This window comes from Xenopus laevis, chromosome 6S (assembly GCF_017654675.1).
Source record: "Xenopus laevis strain J_2021 chromosome 6S, Xenopus_laevis_v10.1, whole genome shotgun sequence".
Classification (NCBI taxonomy): Eukaryota; Metazoa; Chordata; class Amphibia; order Anura; family Pipidae; genus Xenopus; species Xenopus laevis.
In genome coordinates, this window is record NC_054382.1 from 24,985,123 (window position 1) to 25,009,605 (window position 24,483).

At 37.9% G+C, this 24,483-nt stretch overlaps 2 protein-coding genes and 1 pseudogene across 2 annotated transcripts; 2 read left to right on the forward strand and 1 right to left on the reverse strand.

The window, feature by feature from the left end:
- Positions 1 to 24,483, forward strand: part of LOC108719673 — a 91,130-nt pseudogene that overhangs the window by 24,481 nt on the left and 42,166 nt on the right.
- On the reverse strand, positions 13,812 to 15,591 carry LOC121395011. Its single transcript, XM_041567471.1, has 2 exons — positions 14,167 to 15,591; positions 13,812 to 13,912 (listed from the first exon to the last, which is right to left on the reverse strand). The coding sequence occupies exon 1, from the start codon at positions 15,528 to 15,530 to the stop codon at positions 14,235 to 14,237; it is 1,296 nt and encodes a 431-aa protein (XP_041423405.1). The 5' UTR covers positions 15,531 to 15,591; the 3' UTR covers positions 13,812 to 13,912; positions 14,167 to 14,234.
- Positions 15,634 to 18,401, forward strand: LOC121395010. Its single transcript, XM_041567470.1, has 2 exons — positions 15,634 to 17,881; positions 18,136 to 18,401. Exon 1 carries the CDS (start codon positions 15,708 to 15,710, stop codon positions 17,811 to 17,813), a length of 2,106 nt encoding a protein of 701 aa, XP_041423404.1. The 5' UTR covers positions 15,634 to 15,707; the 3' UTR covers positions 17,814 to 17,881; positions 18,136 to 18,401.

A 24,483-nucleotide genomic window follows, 5' to 3' on the forward strand; every position in this document is an offset into this window, starting at 1 on the left:
TATTGGAAGCAAAATTAGGTTGGGTTAATTTAATGTTTACATGATTTTCTAGTAGACTTAAAGGGATCCTGTCATGGGAAAACATGTTTTTTTCAAAACGCATCAGTTAATAGTGCTACTCCAGCAGAATTCTGCACTGAAATCCATTTCTCAAAAGATCAAACAGATTTTTTTTATATTCAATTTTGAAATCTGACATGGGGCTAGACATTTTGTCAATTTCCCAGCTGCCCCTGGTCATGTGACTTGTGCCTGCACTTTAGGAGAGAAATGCTTTCTGGCAGGCTGCTGTTTTTCCTTCTCAATGTAACTGAATGTGTCTCAGTGAGACATGGGTTTTTACTATTGAGTGTTGTTCTTAGATCTACCAGGCTGCTGTTATCTTGTGTTAAGGTGGCCATACACGGGCCGATAAAAGCTGCCGACAGACCGAGTCGGTAGCTTATTGGCCCGTGTATTGGGGCCCCCCACAGGCTTCCTCGATCGAGATCTGGCCGAAAGTCGGTCAGATCTCGATCGGATGGGATTAAAAATCCCATCGGATCGCGGCCGTATCTGTTCGTTGATGCGGTCCCGCGATCCAACCTCCCGTTTGCGAACGCTAGGATTCGATCGTTGGGCCCTAGGGCCCACGATCGGATCAGCCCGATATTGCCCACCTCAAGGTGGGCATATTGGAGGGAGATCCGCTCATTTAGCGACATCGCCAAACGAGCGGATCTATCCATGTATGGCCATCTTTAGGGAGCTGCTATCTGGTTACCTTCCCATTGATCTTTTGTTTGGCTCCTGGGGGGGAAAGGGGGGGTGATATCACTCCAACTTAGTACAGCAGTAAAGAGTGATTGAAGTTTATCAGAGCGCAAGTCACATGACTTGGGACAGCTGGGAAATTGACAATATGTAGCCCCATGTCAGATTTCAAAACTGAATATAAAAAAATCTGTTTGCTCTTTTGAGAAATGGATTTCAGTGCAGAATTCTGCTGGAAAAGCACTATTAACTGATTCATTTTGGGAAAAAAAAATTTCCCCATGACAGTATCCCTTTATGGTATAAAGACCCAAATTACGAAAAGATCCATTATCCGGAAAACCACAGTTCCCAAGCATTCTGTATAACAGGTCCCATACCTGTACCTGTATCTGTATTGTAAAAGTCTAGAATGTCAGCCATCTGCCTTACTGAACTGCTAATGGGAAACACAAGAAGGGGGGAAGAAAGCGATTTCCTTTTTTGAAACTTATGACATTTTAGGAAAATTGCAGACAATAGGAAGCAGTTGAGCTTGATGAGTGATATAAAGTCATCGCTAGCTGCGGTTCTTCTGCAATGATAATGAAGCTCCTTGTCACTCTTCATTTCTTTCTTGTTCTATTAGTGTCAAAACGATTGCGAGTGGGAAGCACTCTGAGATCTCCAGCTGGAATGTTTCACCTCTCTGCAGGCTACTGGATTCTGCCTAATTCTTTGGCTTCAGACAACCGTAGCAGTGGTTAGAGATGCTTGATATATACATAGGCACAAATGCAGGGACACAGGCTGTAATAAATGTATTCATATTAAATGTGTCAGCTCACAGGGGTGCTTTAAGTAACAAGCTATATGAATTCTTGCCATGCACTGATCTTAAATTGCAGCCAACGCATTTATTAATAATCCATGCACATTCCACTTCCAAATGGGATCTATTATCAGCAAACCCATTATCCAAAAAGCTCTGAATTATGGCATTGACATTTGCTTTTCTTCTGTGACAATTAGACAGTACCTTGTGATTATTGAGCCATCAATATGGATTTTTGTCGCAAAACGATACAGGTTTTATTTTTTTATAACTTAATTTTTCTCAAGGTTTTAACAGTTTTGTAACAACAAGAAACAATAAAAATGAGCATGTATTAAAGGGGACCAGTCACCAAAAAAAATTATTCAAAATCCTATTTTATCACATTAATCGAGCAAAATGAACTTTAATTACACAATATATATTACTTAAATCTTGTTTCCTTTGGTTTGGGGATTCATAATTATAACAAGCAGCCATTTTGTGAACTCTGTTATAAAGGCAAGCCTTGTATCATCTCAGAATCTTGATCTCCATCCCCATGCCCTGGCTACACAATTAAACGGTTAAGAGAACGGGGGAATGTGTGGAGAGCAGTGACATCTAGGAAGTGCTGAATGGAAAGGGAAAGAAATTGTCTGCCCCGCCTCTATGCCTAAAGCATAGAGGAGGGGCTGACAATATTTGATTGACAGCTGAGATTTTTAAATGAGCTTACAACAGCTATGAATGCTTAAATAAAAAATAGAAATTGGGATTTCCTGTTTAATTTGGAAAGGACTTTTATTATACAGCTTTTTGCGTATGGGTGACAGGTCCACTTTAAGGTCCAGTGATTTGTACTGGTCCAATAAGATTAAAGCATACGTGTGGTTACAAGTCACATGTCCAATGGAATTAGTAATACAATTCACCATATAAATTCAAGGCTATAGCCAAAGTAAGAACCATGTCTTGGGGATATAAACATTCAAATATGGAGTCAACTATATTGAAGAGTTAGGGAATCCATCCTGGGGGAGTAAGATATACTCAGTTGATAGCAGTTGATACATGTTGATAATACAGGAAATAATGTATTTCAAAGTAAAACTGACTCCTGTCCTTATATATAAAGTATAGGTATGGGATCTGTTATCCAAAAAGCTCAGAATTACAGAAAGTCCGTCTCCCATAGACTCTTTTATCCAAATAATCCATGTTTTTAAAAACGATTTCCATTTTCTCTGTTGTGATAAAACAGTTACTTGTCCTTGATCCCAACTTAAATATAATTAATCCTTACTGGAAGCAAAAGCAGCCAATTTGGTTTATTTAATGTTTACATGATTTTCTAGTAGACTTACTGAAGAGAAGAAGATGGCGCCTGTGAGCTCCGCTGCCCTCACTCTGCATGTGTGGCCAGTATTTCAAGAGGGGACAGAATTCAGGGGTAAGACTGTGCAGGGGGGAGGCATGGAGGGGGGCCAACGGATGGGAGGAACCGGGGACTTAACATTGTGGGGGGTTTAGTTCTCCTTTAAGATATGGAGATCCAAATTATGGAAAGATCCATTATCCGGAAAACCCCTGGTCCCAAGCATTCTGGATAACAGGCCCCATACCTGTACAGAAAATATTGTATTTCAAACTAAAACTGACTCCTGTCCTTATATATAGAGTACTTGCAGAATACAATTCCCTGATTTTTACATTTTCCTGTAATTTACACAATTTTTTCCTCGTCCCCTGAAAAACGTAAAATAGGGGTTGTATTGAAACTGAAAAAAAGTCAAGGCCAGTTGCAAATTGTCTCAGAATATTACTGTCTACATTTAGGGGGTTATTTATAAAGGTCAGATTTTTTTCTCATTGACCTTTTAAAGGGGGTTTTTGTTAAAAAAAAATGAATTTTTCATGATATATTAAACTCCGAAAGTCAGAATTATAAAGTACTCCAGCTCAGACCTGCCGAGTTAGAAGTCAATGGCAGATGTCCCAATTATACTAACCTATATATAGTATATACTAATTTGCGCTGGGCTACTGCATTCTCAATAGTGATGGGAGAATTTCCCGCGAAATGGCGAAAAATTCACGAAACGGCGCCAGCATCTAGTTTTTTTATGCCGGTGTCCATTTTTGGACGCCGGTTTTTGCGAAATTGCGTCGGCGTACAAAAAAAACAGACGCCGGCGTACAATTTTTTTTTTTTTGACGCCAGCGAATTTTTGCTGGCTAATTTTCTCGGCGGTTTCACGAACTTATTCGCCGGCAAATTCGCACCTACCGAATAAATTCGCCAATCACTATTTAACAATAAGGGGCACATTTATTTAGGGTCGAATATCGAGGGTTAATTAACCCTCGATATTCGACTGTCGAAGTTAAATCCTTCGAATCGAATGATTCGAAGGATTTTAATCCATCGATCAAACGATTTTCCTTCGACCAAAAATTTGTCAGAAAGCCTTCCTCATAGGCTAACATTGAGGTTCAGTAGGTTTTACTTGGCGAAGTAGGGGGTTGAAGTTTTTTTTAAAGAGACAGTACTTCGACTATCAAATGGTCGAATAGTCGAACGATTTTTACTTAGAAACGTTCGATTCGAAGTCGGAGTCGTAGTCGAAGGTCGAAGTAGCCAATTCGAAGGTCGAAGTAGCCAATTCGATGGACGAAGAAGCCAAAAAAAACATTCGAAATTCGTAGTTTTTTTATTCTATTCCTTCACTCGAACTAAGTAAATGTGCCCCTAATTGTTCTGCTTCTATTTCCTATAATATAAGTTGATGTAATGGACTGTACTTAAAACTTCTTATCCCTAATGAAACCATTGCTTTGAGCTGAATGATCACTGTTGCTGACTTTTGGGTCACTCCAGCCCAAGGGGGACACAGCATTGCACGAAAGAATTATTCATTATTTTGCTTTTAAAAATGATTCATGTATTGCCTTGCCTTTTAGCAATCCGGTCAAAGCAAATCCCTTTTGTTCTTTCTAAGGAACGTTTTAAGATTTTTTTTCTACTTGCAGTGTAAGTTATGGAGAGCAGCCAAATGATTAGGAAGGGTGCGTAATCTAAAAAGATATTGGCGATCCTGAAGTGATGGAACTGGTATTCAGAATGGTTTTTGCATATAAAGTTATAGGATCCGTTTTCTGGAAACCTGTTACCCAGAAAGCTTTGCATTATGGAAAGGTGTTCTCCCATAGATTTCATTCATACGATAAATCATTACTGGAGGCAAAACCTATTGGTTAATTCATGTGTAAATCATTTTTTAGTAGAATTAATGTATGGAGATACAAATTATGGAAAGATCCCTTATTCCGGAGCATTCTGGAAACAGGTCCCATCTATGTCTGTTTAAGGCTAACAACAATATTAATTTCTGACACAAAAATGGCACCTTGGTTTATGGTAAGGGTAGGCCATTGTCTCCTGCTGTTGTTAGATGGCTGGGGGTTCCTTCTTAGGTAAAGATAGAATAATAAAACAGAAAATAAGACCTCATTCCTACTGATGTAGAAAATACACATCAGAAATGTTAATCAGAAAGGATTCATAACAAATGTTAATTATTCATGTACTAAAGATAAGTTAATTTCATGGGGTGTTTAATTAGGATTTTGGTGGCTGTGGATATCAGTATGTCTAGACATATCCGATATCAGAAAGAAAGTATGAAACTCTAGCACAAAGCCCTGTGGATAGTTCTAAAACTGCTGCCCTTTCATCTTGCAGCTTTGATTACTTTCAACCAATGGCTCCTTTACACTTTGCTCAAGCCAGAAAAATGAAGGGAAACTATTGTGAAAATGAAAATTGACAGTAATATAAGCTTCATCATACTGAAATAAGACGTTTTCTAAACGTAATCCATTAAAAAATTTGAAACCATTTCTGAAATATTCAAGTTACTTTTCACTCCCTCTCAGCATCTGTATCTCTTCATTCTGTCTTCATGCAGGAGTTGGGAGTCTGAATTTAAATGGCAGTTAAATCCAATATATCTTTTAGGATGGCTCCTTGTGTCTAGAAGATGTATTAGAGCTCACATTTTTCTAAGTCCCAAAAAACGCTGGCGTCTTTTCCTTTTTATCAGGGTTATAGCCAGCAAAAGTGCATACATTTTTTTAGGGTACCCGGCTTCCCCCCTACATTTCCTTACATATGGCACATATACTATACACTGGGCTCATGTGTAGGGCATTATAACAACTTTATATCATTTTATTAAGGTCCCTGGCCTTGTGTAGTGTAATGTATTTGCTACAACATATACGTCCATTGTACTTTAACTGCACACCGTATGCAAATTGGACAATGCTAGCGCAACTTCGAACTGCTGTTCGTATTATCACTAGCGCAACTTCGCAAGCGTTCGGTACCCTGTGCGCAACTTTGGATCTTCGTGAACTAGCGTTGTCCAGGCAAATTTACGCCTGGTGAAGTGTTGCAATATGCGCAAAGCCAGCGCCGGTGGGTTTTCGGAGGTAAGTTTGCCCCCTAGAGTCTATTTTCAGCAAATGATTCTAATATCTAAAAATTATTTTCTTTTTCTCTGTAATAATAAGAAGGCACAGTCCCGTTCCAAATGAGCGAAACCGAAAGGAAAATGATGACTTAGTCTGTTTGATTTCTTTCCTTCATCCTAATTCTCATCAAGTAAACTGTCTCTAGTACCTATATGCAAAGTATAGAAATGTTTTTGTTGGATCTGTTTGATTCCAGTGCTCACATGTACAGTGTGTGTTAAAATGACATTTTCTTTGCAGTTATTTTTATGCTGGTGAGAAAACACACTGAATGTATAATGGTTCAGAAAGAAATGTAAATGCAACACTATACTGTATGTACACTTTATGGCTAAAAATATCTGGATGCCCCTTCTATACTCATGGCTTTAGTTGTAAAACTCATTGCTGACTTCCTTTCTCTTTAAACAATTTTAAATCTTGAACTATTTGTCCGGAGCATGGATTTTAGCCTAGCAGCAACACAATAGCCTTATGTGCAATGCCAAGTATGTATTTATTAGCAGCACAATTGTATGCAGTGCTTTACAAGGTGTGAGCACAAACCAGGGTATAGTAATAATTAAGTTCTACAGTAACAATAGATAAATCAATGCTTAAAGGGGTTGTTCACCTTCAGACACTTTTATCAGTTGAGTTGGTTTCCGATCGTTCACCAGAAATAGATTTTTTATAATTACTTTTGATTTTCTATCTGTGACGCTATTTCTAATATTGTAAGTGTAAAGTTTTTTTTTCCACCTTCTAAAGCATCTCTGGGAGGCGGGGGTCACCAACTCTTTAAAGTTTAACTGTTCTAAATTGATACATTTAGTTGATACATTTGTTATCTTTGTCCTTACTGAGCAGAATCCCTGAGTTTCATTAAAGTCAGCTGTTAGAACTGATACAATAGTTGTTAATATTCCACAGATGCTGCTGAGAAATGTATCAACTAATTGTGTCAACTAAGGGGTATAGTTATCGAAGGTCGAATTGAAAAAACGTTGAAATTCGAATTCAAAAAGACCAACCAAAATTAGATCAAAGTTTTTTTTGGTCAAATAGGTCCGTTTTCGATCGAATAGGTCCGTATCCGTCCGAATTCAAATCATATGAATCGAAGGAATATCGCATTAGATCAAATTTGATTCAAAGTTTTTCCCAAAAAAAACTTCAATTTTTCAAAGTCCACCAATTGATCCAAAGGTTCTAGGAGGTCCCCATAGGCTAAAACAGCAATTCGGCAGGTTTTAGTGAATGGTCGAAGTTGAATTTTTAAAGAGACGGTACATGATAAATTTTATTATTCGAATTTTTAAATTTTTTTCAAATTCAGATCGAATTTGGGCTATTCCCTAGTCAAAGTACACAAAAAAATAACTCAAAATTCATTCAAAAATTCACCTCGACCTTTGATAAAACTGCCCCTAAATGTATCAAATTGTAAAAGTTCAGAACGCACCTGGATCATTGAGCTGCCAGACTGAAACACGAGAGACACGAACTTTAAACTTACATTTTGGGAGAATGGTAAAAAATAAAAGATGGAAAGCAATCGAAAAAAGGCCTTGTTTATGGTGAACAATCTGAAAACAACTCAACTGAAAAAAAATGTTTGGAAGTTGAACAGACCCTTTAAGAGCTAAGACCTTTCAATACACAATTTGTTTGAGGTCCCTGCCAAAAGTACAACAAATTTAGGACTATGGAGCAGTGGAAATGTTATCTATTAAGAATGTGATACTGCAGAGTTGCAGTATAATTTAAATGAACAATTAACAGTGTATTCATATTATCCTGGTTGCAGCTTTTTGTAACTTGATGTAACTGTAATGATTGAAGACACCTGTAACACTAATAGTGATTTTGTAATTTATTTATTGAGACCGAAGAATGTTTTACAGATTTATTCCTGTAATTATGTTGTATTTAGAGCAATAAACCCTGATGTAGCCGATTCTACAGTGCTAATTCATACATTCTGATGCCAATTGCAGTGGTTTCTGAGCTGCCGGGTAAAGAGAAATTATCATATTTCTTACTTATCAGCCTTCTATTCTATTCTGATTCTGGCAAAGAGGGGTGTAGTTCCACAAAATCCTTTGTTGTGGATAACTTTTATTTAGAAGAGATTTATATAAGAACTGTTGGACAGGAACAGGAAACTACAGTTCAGGAAACAACCCAAAACTAGTAAGTAAACATTACATTGTAACATGTAGAAATGGAATACTAGGAACAGTAGTATTCTATATACAGGTATAGGACCATTTATCCAGAATGCCTGGGATCTGGGGGTTTTCAGATAAGGGGCCTTTCTGTCATTTGGATCACCATTCCTTAAATCTCCTAAATAATTTACAATTTAAACAACCCAATAGGATTGTTTCACCCCCAATAAGGATTAATTATACCTTAGTTATAATAAAACAGTACAAGCTACTGTTTTATCAATACAGAGAAAAAGGAAATAGATATGTGTGAGTATGTGTGGCTTTCATTAGAATGCCATTTGATCTCCTTTATCTACCTGTGTAAGAACTAAAGCCATTGTATTCAACAGAGCTTATCTATTATCTGCTATGTAACTTCCTACTTAAATTGCAACCACATGGTTACACAGCAGTTTATTTATGTTAACTATAGTAGCGAATCTGAAGCAGGCACAATTTTTACTGGTGCATGGTACTGGACCTAGGATTTTCTGGATAAGGGATCTTTCTGTAATTTCTATCTCCATGTGCCTTAAGTCTTCTAAAAAATAATTTAAAAATGAATAAAACCAATAGGATTATTTTGCTTCCAATAACCATTAATTATATTTTAGTTGAGATAAAGTACAAGGTACAGTTTTATTATAAGAGAGAAAAAGGCAATCAATTTTTAATAAATTTAATTAGTTGATTTAAATGGAGTCTATGGGAGATAGCCTTTCCGTAATTCAGAGCTTTCTGGATAACGGATCCCATACAGGTCCTGACAGGTCCTGGCTTGCATTTTCAGTTTGGTTTGTCAAAATCTGCTATCCAGCCCGCAGAAATCTTATAATAACAATGGCTTCTGTGTTCATGGCCATTCCTTTCCTTAAAGAAGAAGGAAAGTCTGTTTGCACTTGGGGGGGGCCAAATGTTAGGCACCCCCAAGTGATTGTATTGACTTACCTGAAACCCCGGGCTGGTGCTCCTATTGGCAGAAAACTGCACCGGCCCGGGGGTTTTATAGCGAGCACCACGGAGAGATCTTCTTCCGTCTTCTTCTTTCTTCAAATTTCCATGGGCAAAAGCATGTGCAGTAAAACGAAATAGCCGACTTTTTAGTTAAAGTTTGGCTTCTCGCTCAATTGCGTGAAGAAAGAGGAAGCAGGAAGAAGATCTCTCCATGGTGCTCGCTGGTATAACCCCGGGCCGGTGCAATTTTCTGCTGATAGAAGCACCGGCCTGGGGTTTCAGATAAGTCAATACAATCACTCGGGGGTGCCTAACATTTGGCACCCCCAAGTGCAAACAGACTTTTCTTCTCCTTTAATATTTAGAATTATTTCAGTAATATTTTTAATATGAGCATGACAAATACAGTAGAACCCCTATTTTGTAAAATCAGTAAAATGTATCATGCATTATATATTGGTGTGACCATAGAAAAACAGCGTGAAGTGTAAGGAAACTTAAAATCCCTGCTGCCACTTACAATTTGTTTTCCTGTCCCTTTCAGCGAATTGAACTCAAAACTACAAGATACTCTAGAACAAATTGAGCTAAGCATATCATTGATAATATCTATTATTACAAAATGTAAGGATCAAGAAATGTATCCGTTTTGTTTATTGAATTTCAGAGTGGTGTCCTTTATTTTTCCATGTTCAATTTGTTGGTTGCTTTGCCTTTAGAGGTGGTGCCCATTTTGGTTTTTGCTCTAACATTACTCTAGATTGCAGCAGAGTATTTGCTTTTGTAAATATTTGCTGTGAATTGGTTCTCTCATTTTTTTTTCATTGTCATTTCAAAACTTTTATACTAATAGACTTGGAAAGTTGGAATATATTAGACTATTGAAACATCATGTGAAGCAGTTAATTTAGTGTTCTCCGTATCCTATATGAACATATGCTTGATTTAATTTAATTAACAGAAGAGGATCTGTCATACCTGGTGTTGTTATAGAACAAAATTATATGCCATCTAAATTAAAAGCTATCTGCTAGGCAGCCATGAAATTAAAACATTTCAAAATGTTCCAGTGTGATTACAAGCTTATCACTGACTTATTCTGATTTGTTTTCTGTCTTCCAACCAAACACTTTTTTAATGAACTCCAGAGGGAAGGAGCTCTTCTATCTTGTTCCCTTTAACTTTTAAACTGCATATTCTTTTGGGAGATATAAGGAATTTATAGTTTATGTACAGCTGCACAAACCTCGCAGTGATTTCCAGTGAAGAGAGCTTGGCACACATTAAAGATTAAATGAATGTATTTTGTGGTGTTTTTGGAATGAGAAGTGAATAGAATAGTTGCATAACCATTTGCCATTGTCTCCTATCTTTTACAATGTGCTAAAACTGTAAAAATTACCTTGCCAAGTGTTTGTAACTCTTTGCCAAATAAAGTCTCTGTGGATGAAAATAATGCAAACTTGGTGTAGCACAAGGGGAGAGAAAATATTTTCCGACCTAAAATTAACAAGTAGCAGTTTATTATGGAGACTTTTTTATGGCTACTAATGCCTTTTCTTATAAGAACCCCGTCTATGAAGGAACAGAAAAAAAACCCAGGTAAATAGATAGCTAAATAATAAAATGTCTCTAATATAGTTATTTAGCCAAAAATATCTATAAAGGATACGGTGAGGTGATGTCGAACTTAATAGCCAGAACCATACTTCCTGCTTTAATTCTCTCTAACTCTTAGTGACTTTAAGTAGGCACATGGGACATAACAGTTCAGTGATTTTGTGTCTGGTCCTTAGCATGCAGCTCAGATTATGCCCCATATGCCTCCCCATCAAGTCATTGATTGGCTAGTAACCAATGAGAGAGCTCGAAAGCAGCAATCGTTTTCTGGTTATTATGTTAGACATCCCGTCACTCCAGATTACATTTTGGGCTAACCAACTATATTGAAAAGATTTTTTTATTTTGAATTCTATCTATTTACCAGTTTTTATTTTTATACTGAACAATTCCTTCAAACTGCTGAATTTGTATTTACCTCCTCTTTTGTTGATTTCATATCCTGAAGTAAAGAAGCTCTTCCAAGATTAATGGCAAAACCTCCTTCTCGCTAACCTCAGCCAATGCCACCTGTCCCTGATGTAATACTGTATATCATTAGGCAAGTTTGGGCTGAAATCCGCACTTTCTGAACACCAGAATTTTACACATTTTGGTGCAGCCCGAGGACTTTTTATTATTCTGATCTGATTCCTCTCCCAGTTCTTTTTGCTGTCCATCAGTGGTATGAAATAAAACATTGTGGGCCTGTGCATTTCTGCTTTATAATGGGTTGACGCTGTATAAAGAATAATAATTGGTAGGTGGTGGTGGATTCAAGTAACAGGGCTGTATTCCATTGTTCAAATGGAGCCTAAGATAAGGTTTAGTTGCAGATGTTCTAGTATTGTTGTAATACAGAGGTGCCCGTTCTTTAGTAATATAGGTTCTAAATTTAGGGTCTACTACCTCAAGTGCTAACTTGTGACTTCATTGTATCAAACGGGAAAGAAACAGTGTTTTACAAATACAAAATATACACAAATTTGTGATCTAGTGTAACCGTATATGCATTGTGCCTTACTGGGTATCAAACCAAGGTCTTCTGGTAGATCCCAATCTACATTTTGGCCAGTGGGAACTTTTTTTTGTGCCTCTGTTTGAGTGTCTCATTGTAAAGCGCTCACCTTGGTCATAATACTGTATGTTTCTTCTTTGTGATTGTGTTGAGATTTACAGGTGGCTTGACAGTGAGTCTTTTATAGAGTTATTTCTGCATGGCCTTGAGTAAAAAGACATTACATCCCTCATCCCTTATCCGGAAACCTGATATCCAGAAAGCTCCGAATTACAGAATGGCTGTCTCCCATAGATTCCATTTTATCCAAATAATCCAAATTTTTAAAAATGATTTCCTTTTTGTCTGTAATACTAAAACAGTAGCTTGTACTTGATCCAAACTAAGATATAATTGATCCTTATTGGAAGCAAAACCAGCCTATTGGGTTTATTTAATGTTTAAATGAATTTCTAGTAGATTTAAGGCATGAAGACCCAAATTACGGAAAGATCCGTTATCCGGAAAACCCCAGTTCCCAAGCATTCTGGATAACAGGTCCCATACCTGTATACACCTTCACGGCCAGAGGGTGGTATTGTTTGGTAATTTGTAAACACCACACCTTTTTTTATACAATTTAATACTGTGTTGAATACTAAGAATCTCATAGATTCTATTAGATAGATAACTATAGATAGTACACTAGACAGATAAGTGTCCATATAATGTTATACCTGGCCTTGTTTTCATAACATTTGCCTTTTTTGACTTTTATTCCTCTCTGAGACATACTTCCTTGAATAAAGGATATGGAAAAGAACAAAAAGACTTGGCAGATAGCAATGTTTAATTTTTAAAATACTGTAATAGCTTGTAATTGAATGTGGGAAATATGGCTTTGAAAAGGTTTCAAAGAAAAGCAAAAAATAAAGCACTAATTACATTAAAATTACATTTTTATTTTTAAAAAGACATTTCAATTTGGTGTTTCGGTATGGAGTGATCAAGTATTAAAATAATTGTGGGAGAAGAAAATAAAGAAGATCCATTTTGTTATACATGCAGTTCTTCTAACCATTTAATTAAATAAAAAGCACGCACTTCATTTAGTCTACTGGATTGTTCATGTGTTTCACCCCTATTATGATGAGCCACCCAGCAGCCAGGGCTGAGTTTTTCCAGACAATTTCCACTGAGAATAACAAGGCAATAGAATTTTTACTCACAATTGTCAAACACAAAACAATTTTATTGTGTTGCTAATGCATTTTTGTTCTTCAAAGCAATTCTCTGCTTGTCTACTGATCGATTTTGATACCAGTTCAAACATTTAAATATGGCGATTATAATTGAAAAGATGTCATGTGATTAGTAGTCCTGTAGGTGAGAAAATGAAAATCTTGGTATTAAATAGATTTATAAACATGAATGGAATAAGTACGTACTTAAAGGGATACTGTCATGGGAAAAAATGGTGTTTTCAAAATGAATCAGTTAATAGTGCTGCTCCAGCAGAATTCTGTACTGAAATCCATTTCTCAAAAGAGCAAACAGATTTTTTTATATTCAATTTTGAAATCTGACATGGGGATAGACATATTGTCAATTTCCCAGCTGCCCCAAGTCATGTGACTTGTGCTCTGATAAACTCCAATCACTCTTTACTGCTGTACTGCAAGTTGGAGTGATATCACCCCTCAATTTTTCCCCTCCAGCAGCCAAACAAAAGAACAATGGGAAGGTAACCAGATAGCAGCTCCCTAACACAACAACAACAGCTTCAGCAAGAAGATAGTGAAAGGATGCCATAGACTGCAGAGCTCTGCTGCGTTAGTGCTTTATTGTACACACGACATGTTTCGAGTCACATGGACCCTTTCTCAAGTGTAACAATCACATGATCAAACCACATCTTATAGCCTTAATTGCCAAACAGTGCTCCTCCTCCCACCAATTAACTCATTAGTCCAGAGTAAAATAGGTAGAAAACATAGAACGTATAAAACGTTTAAAAGTCCCAGTGATCTCCAGTGTACATGTAGTGTCCAAGTGCCAAGGTTCCATATCTTCAGATACACTCTATAATAAAAGACAAAAATCCAAAGAACCCCACATCACCTTAGTCCAAAAAATGGACAACCGCTATTTAATTTAAAAACATTTAAAATAGATATTCACATAAGAAAGGTGGTACTATCCTTTTTTGGATCTACCTGTCCTGACAATCCAAGAATACATGCATAACTGTGCCTTTCCACAATTATTCTAGAGATACATTCATATTAGACTATTATATTAAACAATACGATTTAAAGCAATCGCTTCTCCCTTACCTTACCCCCAGCTGAGAGGATAGGCATCACTTAATATCTGAAATAAATAAGAGTAAATATTACAATTCTTATAAAAAGCATTTCAAACTCCAGGCATCATTAAGCCCAACTGGGGCTAGTGAATTCAATTTAGAAATCCATTTGGCTTCACGTTGTAGCATCTTTTGCTTAAAGTTACCACCTCGACTTAATGGTTGTACTACTTCGAGGACCACCCATTTCAATTGCCCGTGGCTATGTTTTGCCTCATTAAAATGTCGGGCTACAGTCGTATCTGTCTGAGATCCTGGTTTATAATTCCTTATGTCCCCTTTATGCTCTTTAATCCTGGTTTTTACATTTCTAATTGTTTGCCCCACATAGACTAGGCCACATGGGCACTTCAACATGTATATGACCCCTTTCGATTCACATGTGGCATAGTCATTCAAATTTAGTTTATTGCCTTTAGTGGGATGATTAATGCTTGACCCTTTTATTATCGAGGCGCAACAGACACAATTCAAGCACGGAAAGGTACCTTTCTTCTGTATTCCCAGGAACATCTGTTTCTTTTCTATAGGTAACTCTGAAGGGCATAGCATGTCCCTAATACTCATGCCCTTCCTGTAGCAGAACCGTGGGGGATCCTTAAATAACTTCCCAAAAGTCTTATCTCGTTGGAGAACAGGCCAATATTTCTTTATAACCTTTTCTATATTTTTGCTATGTCTAACGAATTTGGACACAAACATACTCCGGTTATCCTTCTGTCTCACCTGCCGACTTTTTTGTAACAGTTCTTTCCTTGGTATAGACTTTACTTCCTCCATTACTTTTTTGACATGCTTAGACTCATATCCCCTTTGTACAAACCGCTCACTTAAGGACTGGCCAGCCCTTCTATAATCATCATCTGTAGAGGCAATCCTTTTGGCCCTTAAAAACTGACCCTTAGGGATTGCTTTAACGGTACTTGGGTTATGAAAACTCTGGGCATGGAGTAAGTTATTTCTATCTGTTCCTTTTCTATACAAGTTAGTGCTAATCGCCCCATTACGAATAGTGAGTTGAACATCTAGGAAGTGTAACTCCTTATCGGACATTTCAACCGTAAACTGTATAGTCTCGTGTGACCCATTTGCTTCATTAACCATCTCATTTAATGCATCCATGGTCCCATTCCATAATATCAGGATATCATCCACATATCTAAGATATAATATGATATGTTCACTTAACCTGTGTCTCAGGAAGAATTTCTCCTCTAATCTGCGAACAAACAAATTGGCAAAAGAGGGGGCGACCGGGGCACCCATCGAGGTCCCCTGTCTCTGCCAATAGTACTCCCCTCCAAATCTGAAATAGTTTTTACACAACACCATTGTCAAGCAATCCAACAAAAAGTATACCAACTGGGTATCAATCGTGGTATCCAATAGTGCTTCCTCGATATACAATCTGTGCTTAATAGGGGCTTAAGTTTTGTACCGACTTATTGCGGGGACGTGATTGATTGGGATATAGAGTTTAAAAAGTTTGTACGTAGCCTAAAACTGAAAATGTATTTTGCCAATGTACCAGCTGTAGAACAAACTAAAGAGGTGGTTAGAAAGTTTACCCAGCGGAGTGAATTTATGCCTGAAATAGAGAACGTCTCCCTAGATATGTTTGAGCATTTGGTTGGTATGGAGGTTAAGCATATTTGGGAACAAATGGAGCAAAAAAAACTTAGATACAACTTAACGTTAAAGGAAAAAAAGGCACTTGATGGGTTAAAAATGAATAAAAATATAGTAATCAAGAAGGCCGATAAAGGCGGTGCATTGGTAATAATGGACCATACAATGTATGTAAATGAGGCCAATAGACAATTGATGATGCCTGGACATTACGAAAAAGTGGGTTATAATCCAACAGATGAGATAAAGGAAGCGGTCGATTTAATGGTTACAGAGGCATTTGACAACAATGTTATTCCTAAAAATGTTAAAGATTTCTTGATTAATGCCCATCCAAAGATACCAGTACTGTATCTTCTTCCTAAGATACATAAATCTTTGCTCAATCCACCAGGGCGCCCTATAGTATCCGGCGTGGGGTCTATCTTAGAGCCTCTTGCACAGTTTGTGGATGCCTACTTACAACCAATGGTTACAGAGATTCCTACGTGTTTGAAAGATACGAATGATCTATTGTGCAGACTTGAGGACCTACCCCCTTTACCTAATGGTATAGTTCTAGCCAGTATAGACATTCAGAGTCTTTATACTTCCATTCCCCAGGAAGAAGGGATTAGGTATATCGAGGAAGCACTATTGGATACCACGATTGATACCCAGTTGGTATACTTTTTGTTGGATTGCTTGACAATGGTGTTGTGTAAAAACTATTTCAGATTTGGAGGGGAGTACTATTGGCAGAGACAGGGGACCTCGATGGGTGCCCCGGTCGCCCCCTCTTTTGCCAATTTGTTTGTTCGCAGATTAGAGGAGAAATTCTTCCTGAGACACAGGTTAAGTGAACATATCATATTATATCTTAGATATGTGGATGATATCCTGATATTATGGAATGGGACCATGGATGCATTAAATGAGATGGTTAATGAAGCAAATGGGTCACACGAGACTATACAGTTTACGGTTGAAATGTCCGATAAGGAGTTACACTTCCTAGATGTTCAATTCACTATTCGTAATGGGGCGATTAGCACTAACTTGTATAGAAAAGGAACAGATAGAAATAACTTACTCCATGCCCAGAGTTTTCATAACCCAAGTACCGTTAAAGCAATCCCTAAGGGTCAGTTTTTAAGGGCCAAAAGGATTGCCTCTACAGATGATGATTATAGAAGGGCTGGCCAGTCCTTAAGTGAGCGGTTTGTACAAAGGGGATATGAGTCTAAGCATGTCAAAAAAGTAATGGAGGAAGTAAAGTCTATACCAAGGAAAGAACTGTTACAAAAAAGTCGGCAGGTGAGACAGAAGGATAACCGGAGTATGTTTGTGTCCAAATTCGTTAGACATAGCAAAAATATAGAAAAGGTTATAAAGAAATATTGGCCTGTTCTCCAACGAGATAAGACTTTTGGGAAGTTATTTAAGGATCCCCCACGGTTCTGCTACAGGAAGGGCATGAGTATTAGGGACATGCTATGCCCTTCAGAGTTACCTATAGAAAAGAAACAGATGTTCCTGGGAATACAGAAGAAAGGTACCTTTCCGTGCTTGAATTGTGTCTGTTGCGCCTCGATAATAAAAGGGTCAAGCATTAATCATCCCACTAAAGGCAATAAACTAAATTTGAATGACTATGCCACATGTGAATCGAAAGGGGTCATATACATGTTGAAGTGCCCATGTGGCCTAGTCTATGTGGGGCAAACAATTAGAAATGTAAAAACCAGGATTAAAGAGCATAAAGGGGACATAAGGAATTATAAACCAGGATCTCAGACAGATACGACTGTAGCCCGACATTTTAATGAGGCAAAACATAGCCACGGGCAATTGAAATGGGTGGTCCTCGAAGTAGTACAACCATTAAGTCGAGGTGGTAACTTTAAGCAAAAGATGCTACAACGTGAAGCCAAATGGATTTCTAAATTGAATTCACTAGCCCCAGTTGGGCTTAATGATGCCTGGAGTTTGAAATGCTTTTTATAAGAATTGTAATATTTACTCTTATTTATTTCAGATATTAAGTGATGCCTATCCTCTCAGCTGGGGGTAAGGTAAGGGAGAAGCGATTGCTTTAAATCGTATTGTTTAATATAATAGTCTAATATGAATGTATCTCTAGAATAATTGTGGAAAGGCACAGTTATGCATGTATTCTTGGATTGTCAGGACAGGTAGATCCAAAAAAGGATAGTACCACCTTTCTTATGTGAATATCTATTTTAAATGTTTTTAAATTAAATAGCGGTTGTCCATTTTTTGGACTAAGGTGATGTGGGGTTCTTTGGATTTTTGTCTTTTATTATAGAGTGTATCTGAAGATATGGAACCTTGGCACTTGGACACTACATGTACACTGGAGATCACTGGGACTTTTAAACGTTTTATACGTTCTATGTTTTCTACCTATTTTACACTTTTACTCTGGACTAATGAGTTAATTGGTGGGAGGAGGAGCACTGTTTGGCAATTAAGGCTATAAGATGTGGTTTGATCATGTGATTGTTACACTTGAGAAAGGGTCCATGTGACTCGAAACATGTCGTGTGTACAATAAAGCACTAACGCAGCAGAGCTCTGCAGTCTATGGCATCCTTTCACTATCTTCTTGCTGATGCTAATTGAGGTCTATACGGTGTGACCTTTGAAAGGAGTGCCTGCTATTGCAAAAATTGGGGATAAGCTGGTAATTCGTTTGTTGGACAACAACAACAGCTGCCTGGTAGATCTAAGAACAGCACTCAATGTAAAAACCCATGTCCCACTGAGACACATTCATACACATTCACATTCATGCCTCCATAACTTTCCTTCTCCTTTAAATCCATTTTTTACTGCCGGTTTCTGCATTTACATGGTGGTGGACGGGGGTCGATGACCCCTTTTTCAAGGCCAAATTCACTTTGCTGTAAGTGGAGACTTTAAATATTTATATTCAACGATTGATTTTTTGAAACAATAATGTATATGGGAATGTGTTTCTTTTAAAAATATCCTAGCACTTTGCAAAAGGTGATCATACGTTTTATTTGTTTTCTTTTTAGACTTACCGGTAATTTTTATTGGACTCCCAGTAACAAACAGTTTAACAACATGTGCACAATGTGAAGGATACATTTTTTTCAAGAAACCCAGCTGTTGGTACAGGGTCCCAAATCTTCGTTTGAAGCCCGCTGGCATTTAACATGACCTGCTTTGCTCAGGGATTCTTATTGTACAAGCATTTTAGCATGCTACAGAATCGTTATCAGGCCTTTTCAGCACCACTAATACATTTATTTTAGCATATTAGCATGCTTTCTGATGAAATGTACAGATGGAGCAGTCTTGTTATTTAAATCGCATAGGAAACAGTTTAACCTACTGTGCTAATCCTATTGCCAGATGTGTATCATGTAACAAGCCTTCAGTAACAAGTCACATAATCATTATTAGACTGTTCCAGCGCCACTAATAAATCCATTTTAGAATGTTATCTCCTAAAAACATCTTTAATCTTCCTGATTCATTGTACAGATGGAGCTGTCTGTTATTTAAAGAGTATGCAGAACAGTTTAACCTCCTGTACAAGCTATTCCGCTTGCCAGGTGTCTCTCTAAAGAGTTTTTTTTAGATATTCACTTTTTATTTTACCCTTTGGATCAAAGATTTAGGAATGAAATATAGTTACTTCTGTAGCTTTCACAGAAAAATTATGGTTTAATGCATGTAAAGTACTGTAAATAAATCAGTACTTGTATGCCAATGTTGTTTTAAATGCAAAGGGAAATCCAGTAACAGGTAGGGGATCCGTTAATAGAAATCTCCCAATTACAAAATGGCCACCTCCCATAGACTCTATTTTACTCAAATAATTCAAAAGAAGACCGCTGGTTTGAACGAAGCATGAAAGAGGTGATTCACGTCAAGGTGGAGAAACCATCCCTGAACAGAGGCGGGGGCCTTCGACACCACCTTTCTGCTACATACAATGCTGTTCTAACATCTGTACCCCGGCGGTTTCAGAAGACTTCACACATCCATTCATACAACTCTCACAAGTAACACCTGTTTCTAGGAGTTGCATGACACATTGGATAATCCTATCACAGTAACTACACAGAATCAACACCTCTGTGAATTTCTTCAGATGTCACCTCTTTGAAGAATTACAATGTGCCATTGTGATTGGATTAGTGGAAATGTTTATTTGCCGAGAACTTCCCACACCAGTCAGTTGAACTGAAAAAGCTGCTCGGATGAGTAGTGAAACGTCTTCAATGATTAATCAGCAAGTCCAGTTGTTTTTAGATTTACCTATACTAGATATACTATAATAATGGTTAACTGTTATTGGCGATAGTGCTCACTACGGCAGGAGCAACAACTATTGCCTTTTCTAGTCATATTCTTTGGTGTAAAGGATCTGCTTTGTGCCTTGTTCATCGCTTTGCAATCCCTTGCACCTGTCTCTATATGTGTATATTCTTAGTGGTTATAATTCTTATCATGTATTTATAAAGCATCAGCATATTCCATTACACTGTACAAGAAACAGTTGCATGAGGTTAAGAGGGCCCTGGACTAAAAAGCTTGCAATCTAAATCTGTGGTTTTCTATAATATTATTATTAGAATGAAGTGCAAACATAATCTAGAGCTAGCCTTTTACATAATTGTTCTATTATAACTACATTTATTAAAAGTTAGGGTGTCCTTAAAGGAGAACTAAAGCTTAACTAAAGAGGTTGTTAGAAATGTTGTACAAAATGTTTGGGGCTTCTGTACCAGCCCAAGGCCCCCACAGAGGTATAGCAAGGAAGATCTGTGTCTCCAAAGATGCCCCAGTAGTTCCCCATCTTCTTTTCTGCTGATTCACTGCACATGCTCTGTGCTGCTGTCACTTACTGAGCTTAGGGACCCTCTCACAATATAGAGTTCACATAGAATAGAAATGTTACAATATAAGGTTGATTAGTAATTAATACATATAAGTACTACATGTCAGCACAGAAACCAGTGAAATTAGCATCAGAATTGCTAACCTTGTAGCATCATCTTATATTACAGGCAAACCTCATTTTCAACTAATTTGCGACAACCCCTAAGATTAGCTTCTCAACAGCTGCTCAGAGCCCACTGAGCATGTGAGTGTCACAGACACTTTCCAAGATGGTGACCCCCTGTGACAAGTTTGAAGTCCTGGATCATTGCTGCTATTGAGAAACTGAAACTTTAGGTTGGGGCAACATGTTCAGTATATAAAATATGGCTTTTTTAGCCATATTCATTTTTAGGGGGTTACTTCTCCTTTAATTCTGTTAGTTTACATAATCGATGGTAACTGCTGTGCTTCATGCATTCTCTATAATATTCCGCATAGACCCAGACCTAGGACAAGGGCACATGGAGTGTTGGCTCTGCTTGCTCTCAGCCTGTGTATGTTTTCAGGCTGAGAAAAACAGATCTGCTCAATGCCTCATCTCCATTGAATTGAGTACAATCTGCTTGCTTGCAGTCACATACAGCAGAACTGAAGTCAGCCCAAATACACTTAAGTAGGCATTTTCAGGCCGACCTCTGCTCCGCTGAATGATACTGTATGGAATCGGTTCAATTGTATGAAGCTGAGGCACAGAGCACTGCTTCTGTCAGCCTGAAAAATATATGTAGACTAAGAGCAGCAGGCACAAATCATCATCTATTTAGAACCCTGCCTTGTGCTTGGCTTGGCTCCAGAACAGAGCACAAAGAGAAGTGCATCTGGGTACAGGTCTTACAGAGCACCACAAAGGCTTGCCTCCTAACTGATGCATCTGATGAACAATTTGATGAGCTCAGCAAAAGGATGCAGAAATTATTATATGTAATGATTTTGACATTATTGGGCGGTTCTGGTCCTGCAGGCTGATAAGTCTATTAGAAATCACAGAGGAGTTATATAGCCATATGAAGGCTCGAGGTTGCAGGCCAAGTAAAAAATAAATGGAGCTCAGATGTGACCCCCCCCCCCAGGTTTGTGTTTTTTGGAGTCTTACAACTTTCAGATTCTTATATAGAGACCTAGATGTTATAAAATATAAAGCTACTTGCAGTCCTCAATACACTTATGACCGTTTGAAAGCACAAGGCTTTAGGTCTTGTGCTTTTATTCAAGCCTGAGGTAACTTTAATATCCTCATATTTTACCGAGGAGAGCCTAGAGCCACCATTTTGCAAAGTGTTTGGCTCCCTCTGAGTGAATATAATTGTTTACCTTAGACCCTGATCTGACATGCCAATTTTTTTGGGGGTACTATCCATTGAGCATAGCGCCACCATGTCTTCTGGTGGCCCAGAGATCCTCTTTGTTGATCTGAAAAGTGTGTATGCTCAGTAGAGTAGAAATCCAGACTCCAATTTACAACTTTCTCGATTTTTCTCTTGCCTTGTTCTCTCCCTTCCCACTTTCTTGTGCTCATGATTGTAACAGAATTAAAAAACGTTTATTTTAACTCATGATGAGGCCTGTTTGACTACCCCATCTTAGACGATGAGTGTCATATAGTGCAAGGATTTTTTTTTACATTCAAGCACAAATTCTAAGCAGACCTGTCTCAGAATTACATGCAAGCACATTGCCCCAACGTCCATTTTTTACTCCGAACTGCTTCACCTAATTTTAATCACTGTATCCCTTTAAATATCTGTGTGAATAAGCTCTTGAAGTCAAGTCATTCTGAATACAGGCCCGGATTTGTGGAAAGGCCACCTAGGCCCGGGCCTAGGGCGGCAGGATTTTAGGGGGGCGGCATGCTGCCCAACCACACCCACATTGTTTCAAAAACACTGAGGATGCGTTAGAAATACAATAATTTTTTTAATTCCCATGCAACAATCCCCATTGATCCTGTCCAGATGATGAAAATTTGCACGGATAAAGGGGAGGGGATAGGGGCGACGAACGGCAGTGGGCCTAGGGGTGCCCGCTATGTAAATCCGGCCCTGTCTGAATATCCACTGGCTATCTTGGTGAATAGAATAGGTGCACTTTAGATTCATTTATATAAAATTACTGTTCATAGATTGTGTTACTGTTTGATGAAAAAAGAAATGGCCGCCACTTGCTTAATTATATGAAATTTGTTTTTACAGTGCTGTGTCTGCTGCTTTTCTCCCCACAGAAAGTTCAGTACAAATGATACCTTATTGGTGGAGCTTTTTGGAAAAGCTTATATTATCTTGCAGCTATGATATTGCAGATATTAAATATGATTACAAACTTCACCTACAGCTATATTTTGCCCTTCAAAGCTTCAAAGCTTTCATCCAAATTGCACAGAAAAGAAATAGATCCTATTGAGTTTTTTTGGCATCCTTTTAGACATTTGACTCCTGTTATATTGCAATTGCATTCTCTCCTGCCTTCTCAGCAGCAAAGAGAAATTGTTGAAATGTTTCATTAATTTCTATCATTTACATTAACTTAGGTTTCTTTAATTGAAAACTTATATTTGGGATAATAAAATCACAGTGACACCTAATGGAATCTTTATTGTAGCTCCCCATATTATTATTAGTAGCATGTATTTTTAGAAGGCCATATTTCACCTGCCTCTGGGGTACAGGTGAGAAGTGGGTATGTTCTATCAGTCTTTCCCCACAGGTATAGTAGGATGTGTATAGTCTGTGCTCACACAAGGAAAATTTAATGTGGTTCCCTTTCAGGTCTGCCTAGCTGCTGGCTACTTTAAAGACACATTCCTTCAATTTTAAGAGCTGTAAAATAGAGTACTGCACAAGTCTAGTTAGAAGGACACACTCATAGCCCAGACCTGCCAAGCAGTGATCCAACCCAATCCAGACATGCTGACCCATGCATTATCATCTTCGCAAGGTAATATGAACCATCACAAATACAAAAAAAGCTGTTCAACCCACTCCCCACCAAGCCTCGACCAATCTCTGAAGTGACATCACTGAGTAACTGGAAGTGAGAGCACATCTTGGTGGATTGCTAAATATGGATGAAAATCATAATTTGTTTTGGCCCGCACTGTACCTTGCAGGGCACCAGCAGGCCACCGGCATTTTTGGTATATAGGGCTTTTCCCAACCAAAATGTAGTGCTTTGCAGGTGTCTGCAGGCACTCAAACTGATGCAGGACACTAGTGTATATTGCATTGCAAAAGCTTGTTAATGATGGTTGGGATAGAAAAAAGGAGGCTAAACATTGGAAGTGTGGTCTTTATTTTAGTTGCATTTTTTTCTTACTTGCAATTAAAGATACTATTAGCATTGGAAAGACAATATACAACTGAACTAGAACATGAACCCGTATAAAAGGGTTTGTGTCTGAAAAACATTCTGCATATTCGAATTAAAAGAATAAACAAAACAAAAGAGCTGCACTGTAAACTAAAGCACAGCTGCAGAGCTGTTTTAATTTCTCAATTTTAAAATAGAGCAAATGTGGGAGGGAGAGAGAGAACGAGGTGAGCTCTCATTATACCAAGGTATTTAGCTGCACTTAAACGATTTCTGCTGATTCAAGGGGTGGGACGCATTAAAACAAAACTATGCTTCACCAGAACCTAACCGCAAAAAAAGTGTTTTCTTTACAAGCCCCATATGTTTGACTCATAGTGACCATATGCATGTAAAACATTTAATAACAAAGATGGAACACAAAATAAAA

Coding starts and splice junctions, on each gene's coding strand:
- LOC121395011 (XM_041567471.1), bottom strand. CDS start 15,530: ATGGTGTTGTGTAAAAACTATTTCAGATTTGGAGGGGAGTACTATTGG.
- LOC121395010 (XM_041567470.1), top strand. CDS start 15,708: ATGTATTTTGCCAATGTACCAGCTGTAGAACAAACTAAAGAGGTGGTT.